General features: G+C 50.0%; 1 protein-coding gene across 6 annotated transcripts in view; it reads right to left on the reverse strand.

Moving 5' to 3' along the window:
* The window catches only part of DGKK (diacylglycerol kinase kappa), a 174,556-nt gene that overhangs the window by 66,372 nt on the left and 100,468 nt on the right, over positions 1-7,716 (reverse strand). For all 6 annotated transcript variants that reach the window (XM_025205944.1, XM_025205943.1, XM_025205947.1 and 3 more), the window contains exons 2-4: positions 6,769-6,879; positions 3,549-3,629; positions 1,891-1,995 (exon numbers count right to left, since the gene is read on the reverse strand). In XM_025205944.1, the coding sequence (XP_025061729.1) occupies positions 1,891-1,995; positions 3,549-3,629; positions 6,769-6,879 (297 nt within the window). The remainder of the gene's footprint in view (positions 1-1,890; positions 1,996-3,548; positions 3,630-6,768; positions 6,880-7,716) is intronic.

The raw sequence follows: 7,716 nt of genomic DNA on the forward strand, positions 1-7,716 counted from the left end.
GCAGTGCGATGCGGCGGCTAGTAAAGCGACCAAAACGCTGGCTTTCATCCATAGATGCTTCTCAAGCAAATCCCGGGACGTCATTCTCCCCTTGTACTCGGCCTTAGTGAGGCCGCAGCTGGAGTACTGTGTCCAGTTTTGGGCTCCACAATTCAAAAAGGATGTGGAGAAGCTTGAGAGAGTCCAGAGAAGAGCCACGCGCATGATCAGAGGTCAGGGAAGCAGACCCTACGATGACAGGCTGAGAGCCCTGGGGCTCTTTAGCCTGGAAAAGCGCAGGCTCAGGGGTGATCTGATGGCCACCTATAAGTTTATCAGGGGTGACCACCAGTATCTGGAGGAACGTTTGTTCACCAGAGCGCCCCAAGGGATGACGAGGTCAAATGGTTATCAACTACTGCAAGACCGTTTCAGGCTGGACATAAGGAAGAATTTCTTTACTGTCCGAGCCCCCAAGGTCTGGAACAGCCTGCCACCGGAGGTGGTTCAAGCGCCTTCATTGAACACCTTCAAGAGCAAACTGGATGCTTATCTTGCTGGGATCCTATGACCCCAGCTGACTTCCTGCCCTTTGGGCAGGGGGCTGGACTCGATGATCTTCCGAGGTCCCTTCTAGCCCTAATGTCTATGAAATCTATAAAACTTTTCACAGGCATCGACTGTGGGCTGCCCCTGGTCATCATATCTCTAGTGCTAGCTGCCTTTGTCAGTTCTCTTAAGAATTGGCAATTGCTCTCCGCCTCTTGGGAGGGAGGCCTGTCGTAAACACCCACCATCAGGTCTCCTTTTCCTGGTCCCCCTTGTAGCCTGACCCAGAGGGTCTCAAGGGCCCCTTCCCTTCTGTCAAAGGTGACCTGCAGGGAGGGGTACTGCTCTTTCACATAGAGGGCCACACCTCCTCCCTTCTTCCCAATCCGATCCTTCCTATAAAGTCTGTAACATTCAATATTTACTGCCCAGTCATGTGCATCATCCCACCACGTCTCTGTCAACCCAATCAAGGTAAATTCCTCATCAGCCAGAAGGAGTGCCAATTCCTCCTGTTTATTTCCCATACTTCTGGCATTCCCATAAAGGTATCTGAGCTCTCCCCTAGTCATCTCAGGTTTTCTGTCACAATGTCTCTGCCTCAAAATGTCAGTACCCATCTGGACATCCATTTTTTGATTTCCCTGCCATGTGTCATTGTGGCTAGTGGATTCTGCTTCAGCAGTGGAACCTTATCCTCAGCCCCCAGATATGCCTAGTTTAAAGCTCTCCTCAACAAATCAGCAACTCTCGTGGCAAAGAGCCTCTTCCCTCTGCTTGCATGATGAATACTGTCCCTTGTGCGTAGGCTGCTATAGTTAAACTGCGTACCAAGGTCGAGGTATCTAAAGCCCACATGCTGACACCATCTTCTAAGCCTTCAGTTGACCTCCTTGATACACTCCTCCCTCCAACGGCTATGGCCCCCAACTGGGAGGATTGTGGAGAAGACAACTTGTGCTCCTAAGTCCTTGAGCTTTGCCTCCATGGTCCTGTAGTCATTCATGATCCTCCCAGGGCTACTTCTTGCTCTGTTGTTGGTGCCCACATGGACAAGGAGCATGGGGTAGTGGTTAGTAGGGCAAACCAGGGTTCAGCCCTAAGGCTCCATGACATTACTGCCACACAAATAATACATGGAGCAATTATCTAACTGTTCACAAGCACATCTATTCAGAGTAAGTTCTCATTCAAGCATCTTATACCTAGCACACTAAGCCCCCCTGCTTCATGACAATCTGTACCCCAGGCCTTTGAGGAACGTAGCAGTGATCTCATTGTTCCCTGGTGTTACTCGCCCACTCACAGGGCTGATTTGCCAGCTGGGTCTACGGTAGGGATTCTGTGCCAACACTCGCTTACCTCATTGATTTCCCACTTCTGGACCGATTTGAGGGCACCGATCCAGTCTTCCATCTCTTTCCGGTTCTCTGCACACAGGATGAGTTTTCGGAATGGTGTGATCACCTAGAGAAGAAAACTGCACTGCTGAGCCAGCTGCAAAGGCTGCAGCGGCTCCTGGCTGGGCTGTGAGACTCCACAGTCAGTGCAACCCAGAACAAAATCCATATCACTCAGACAGAGCTGTCAGACACTTACACCCCCTATGGCTGTCAAACCTGGCAAGAGATCGGAGGTTTTTCACCCAACCCTAAGGAGCAAGGAGCACCATACTCATACTCTGTCCCAGGGAGGTACACAACCCAATTTTTACGTCTGATCCCTACTGACCCAGAGGGAGGCAGTCTGAGACACGGGTACAGTTCCCATTTGCTAACATTTCTTTCCTGATGCCATCCAGCCACAGCCTGGAATTCTGTCCCACTGTACATTACACCTGTGTTACCAGCTACATCAGTGGTGCCCAACTTTTTTGCCCCATGGGCCAGGTGGACAGTACCTGGTCCATCCAGGCACTAGCAGGTGGGGCAGGCTCACCAGGGCCTGATTCGGCAGCAGAGAGAGGAGTGGGGGGTGTGGCCCAGCCCCAACTTGGCTGCACAGGGGAAAGGGGGCACAGCCCACCCCTAACCCCACTGTACAGGACTTGGGAATTTGGCAGCAGGGGAGAGGTAGCAGTACTAATTGTCACTGCTCTCCTGCCACCAAATTTCCTGACCCATGGAATACCCTGCAGGTTGGATACCATGACTCCATAGGCTCTATTTGGTCCGTGAGCTGGGGGTTGAACATCCCCAAGCTAAATTAAATTTGCTCCAGGGTCCAATCCTGCTCCTAATGAAGTCAGTGGCAAAACTCCCAATGACCTCAGTGAGTGCAGAATTGGCCCCTGGCAATGCAGTGGGTTGAGTACATCTCCTGTGCAACTCAGCTGATGCTTGGGGGTGAACTTTGCCAGTGGTTCCGAGTGGATCTGCCGCAGTTGGGGATGGCTGGGCACACTCTGGGTGTGACCTGTTCTAGGAAGACTTCCAGTGGAGAACAAGGTGGGAGTCCAGGCCTTGGAGCCCAGCAGAAGTGTCTGGGGGGCCCAGGATAAGGGTGTTCGTTATGTGCAGATCAGGCTCCTCCAGCAGTAGTCATCATTGGTGAAATTTACTCATCAGTTCAGAAGACAGACCCAAGGCTTGCATGTCACTTACACCCTACATGTCATAGGGATCAATGTCACTCAACAAGTGCTGCATGTCTCACAATTATTTGGCTTCCAGGCTCTCCCAGCAAAAGGTGATGTTGGAAACGACATGGGGCATCTGGTTTGGAAGAGCAAGTCATCTCTTGTATCAGGGATCAACCAACCACAGGCTGCAAGCTGACTCTAAGAGACTGCTCTCACTACTGCTGTTTCAGTCTCATCTTTCACTCCTTTGCTACAGTTGGCATTTGGCTTTGTCCATGTAGAGAAGCTCTATGGTGGGCAACAGAACTCCTCTACTTGTACCTTCAGTAGGCAACTCTAATAGCGGCCAAAGCTTTAGCCAAAGCCCACAGAAGTCAATGTGAGCATCTCCACTTACACAATCAAACCCAGTGACTGGCTGGCTGGTACCATCACTTACTGTGAAACTGTTGTTAATGTTCTTGGTGCTCGTCTCTGCCACGCTGGCATCAGACAGGTCCACCTCATCAAAGATCAGTGACTGTGGGGAGGAAAAAGGAGAGGGTGAACAAGCAGGAGTATCAGCAATTGGACCAGAAGACTAAGAAGGTATTTACAGGGGGCCTCACTGTACCTCAAGCTAAGAACCTAGAAATCATAAATAAGGGAACTTCTCTTTCTCCTAATGCTGGGAAAACTGACATGGGGGCTGAGCGGCCCTTCTGACTTAGGGGGTCCCCAAGCAGCCAGAAGATAAAACTCAGGCCATTTTCTAGACCATTGAGCCCAAGCAGGTTATACTGGCTAATCAACATCTCTGCCAGGGGAATATTGTCTCTGAGGAGCCAGTTTTGGAGAATGCTAATTAAATGCTATATGACTATGGCCTGAGAGGGAACAATCTTCTTGAGTTTTCATGCATCTCTTGATGAGGTCCCAAAAACATTCTTAAGGAACATACGGAGTCTATGAGGTAAGTCTTGTGATATATCCCTGGCCAAAGCAAAAGGGATTCAAGAGTCACAGTAAATGGATGTTCCTCAAGAGAAGGCAGTGGTTCCTGGGGAAGGGACTGGATCAGGACAGGTAACCTAAATACCTATTCAACACCTGAAGAAGCAAGAACACAAAAAAGGGATGCCATAGATCAATGAATCTCGAAAGTTTTGATATATAAAGTTTCACCTTGCGGTGAACCCCAATTGTACCTTCATTTCTACAGAGCAGGGACAGGAGGCAGAGACCAGGTCTTCACTACAATTTTTTGCTAGCATTTCCTGAAGGAGGTTGTTGCCTATAAAAGCTCATGCCTCTCTGAACCACTTAGTCTCTAAAGCACCACCTGTCCTATCTTATACCAAGTACAGCTATGTCCTCTAGGAATATGGAAGGAGGGACCCATACCCCGACAACAGCACTGCAATGCTAGCAAAACTCAGTGGGGCTGCAACTACGCCAAGAGAGCAATGCTTTTGTCAGCTTAGTCCATGTTGTTTGTAGAGACAGTACATTTACCCCTGCAGAAAAGCACCTGTCTGCATATGCTGCATCTTCACCAAGGGGCTTTGCCAATAGAGGTGCCCTATACTGTAGTGCCAGAAATCCAGAGAGGACTGGACTGTGCTAGTAAATCAGTTGCAGTCAAGAACAAACTGGCAGCTCTCAGCTCCCAAGCTGGCACAACTTCCAAGCTTGCTGTACACTCATCTCTGATGGTCTGGCAAGTGACTAGCACGAGGCCTGTTGTAGCTGGGAATGCTACACACAGTTTTCCCAATCCTTTTAAACTACAGAAGGCATTCAGCCTGGTTAAGTGAGAGGTGATGCACATGGCAAAAATGGTCCAACCTTCCCGAGCAGGCTGGTGGCTCCAAAAAATCACTGTTGATCCCACTATCATATACATCCCTTAGTGGGAGGGAATGTCAGAGGAATAGTGCTGAGTGATCTGCTCAGTCACTCCTCTGATGCAGCCCAGAACCCCATGTTAGTTCTCACAGCAGTTCAGAGGCACCACACAGACAGGTACAACCATTTGCAGGGCACTCCCAGGAGCTGAAAACCAGCTGCACATACTTGAGAGAGCAAACGGGAACCAGGACACGGTTAGTCATGACCCAAAAAGGCATAGCTCATAGGTGAAATCTGCTATAGATGGATAATCCATTAGCATCAGCTCTCAGAGATGCTTTCATGATGACTTCAGGGCTCTCCCTCCTGAGGAAGTAAGCAAGCCTATCATTCCAGTGAATGATGGATCACTCACCTGGGAAGAAGATGAGCAAAAGACAAGAGAGGCTGGATGCCACCAGTGTACACAAATGGTTTTACAAAGGATCTATCAGGCTGTAGTACAGTCCCTTTTCTTAACGGAGAGGGAGAATCTATTGCATCACCAAGCAGAGGCTCAAAGAAAAAAAATGGAAGGAAGCCTCTCTGATACTGTTATGGGCACTGTGAACTTTTGTAAGCAGTAACCTACTTTGCCAGGTGCTAGGAATAAAATCATTCCTAACATTTGATGAAGTACGCTGTTGCCTATGAAAGTGTCCCTGAACCACTTAGCCAATAAGGGGTCACCCTGCCTCATCTTCTGCCTAACTTCAGGTGAATACAGCTAACTGCCACTGTTTAGGGTGGGCTCTTCCAAGGCTTTAAAATCAGCCCAACTTTGCTCCCATTGATGTACCTGGAAGTGGAGTCAGGTCATTGACAAGTGCCTTTGAAACCCCTCATCCTTAAAAACTAGGCTGAGCCAAGGCCTGGAAAGTACACAGGAAGGATGATCCTACCTTGGACTACAGCCTTCCACCTCTGAACGCTTAGTTTTCCTGAGCCATCCTCTCTAGACAAGACCTGTCTTGTGTGCTAGAGAGGCTGGGAAATTTCTGTTTGCTGTACACCCATCTTCTGATGGGCTGGCAAGCGACTGACTGCTCCGGACATAGAAACTGGCATCTGTGACAGGAGAAGAACTGCCTCAGGGAGATCTGTCATTGGTGGCCACACTCTGACAATCTGTATTAATAAGGCAGGGTGTAGGTGTTTGAAGACCGAACGAACAAATTAACTTCCCTGTGAGCTGGCTGTAGGTTTCAGAGGCTTGCTAAGTGGGGATGCCTGCCTGTGTGCCTGTCTGTGTCCATGCATGCCCACATGTATGTGCAGGGGAAAAATGCTTCTAGTCCATTCAGAGTGTTTGTATGGCTTCTTAGCTCAGAAACAGCTGGCCCAGTGGGAGGGTAAAGATGACCCAGACCTCAGTGGCCTGGAAAGAAGTAAAAAGTAGCCCCCCCCCCAGGTTTGACATCTGAGCACCCCAACTGGACGGCAGAGATCCAAGCTCCAGCACACTGGATTAGCGATGGAGTGTCCCCCAACTGCCACAGGGTTTGGGGTCCCCGGGAAAGCAAAAGGGATGCTCAGACTCTAGTGGCCTGGAAGGTGAGACCATAGACCACTGGTAAATGACCCCAATCCACACAGGACAAGAGAGTTCCAGCTCAAGGAGTGAGCCTTGGCTCTACAGCTCGTGCTTTTAGCTCTGGTGGCCCCTGATTCAATCCTTGCTGGGCCAGTCAAGACAGTAGCTGTCATATATGCAGTTCCCATGGGCCCAAGGCATGTAAAAAGTCCCCTTCCCTCCCCATGCACTTGAGAACAGCTGGAAGCTATCCTACCTTGGAGTCCTTGGCATAATACAGTGTCCGCCCCCGCAGCTTGAAGTATCTCCTCTTCCACCTCTGGAAGGAGCTTGTCTGCTTCAGTAACAGCCCCTCCTTCACACTCTTCTGCAAAGAAAGCCCCAGAGACACTGTGAGTCATTCACACTTGCATCCTCCTCCAGCCCCAGGGGGCCCACAGCTCAGCCCCTGCATGCTCTGGACATGGGGTATACACAGACTGTTCCAGTCTAGAGCCCTGGTCAGGCCTGGCCACCCCATAACACAGCTATGGGGCTTCTGCGGACTACCAGGAAAAGAGTTAACATGCTGCATATCACAGCAGCGACCTGCCATTCTCATGCCCACACATGTAGCACTGGATCCTGAGCAAGTGCAACTTTGTAGAGTTCCGTGGAAGACAAGAGTTTTGCCCCTGCTGAGGGTCTGGCCTATTTAATGAACTGGGATCTTAAAGCGCCTGCACATTTCATTTATTCCAACACCTTTGACTCGATACAAGTGAAGGTGCGTGGGAACAGGAGGCGGGCCCCTTCCCGCGGCAACTGAATAAACCTGTGTGGCCCCTCTGTTTTTGGTACACACGGAGGAGGCCTGGAGGCCTTTCCCCACTCCTTCTACACATGTGTATAGCTCCCATTAGTATTCAGGGCGGCTGCACCCCTGCAGCGCTGGCAGAATAGGCCTAGAATAAGTGGAATAATAATGATCTCCCAGCAAGATTTCTAACCCTGCATCTCGCCTGTGAGCTGCTCTCAATAGCACAGAAAGCACTTTGAACAGCTCAGGGAGGGGCGTGGAGGGCAGTGAACACGGAGGGCACTTCAATTACGCACGTGTTGTTTTTAAATGCGTTGGGACATTAAGGATTCGATTAGATAACTGAGCTGCTGACTCTGGGATTGCAGAGACCAAAGCGTAGATGCTGCGGGCACTCCAGACTCA

This window comes from Alligator sinensis, unplaced genomic scaffold, assembly GCF_000455745.1.
Source record: "Alligator sinensis unplaced genomic scaffold, ASM45574v1 scaffold619_1, whole genome shotgun sequence".
In the NCBI taxonomy this organism is placed as follows: Eukaryota; Metazoa; Chordata; order Crocodylia; family Alligatoridae; genus Alligator; species Alligator sinensis.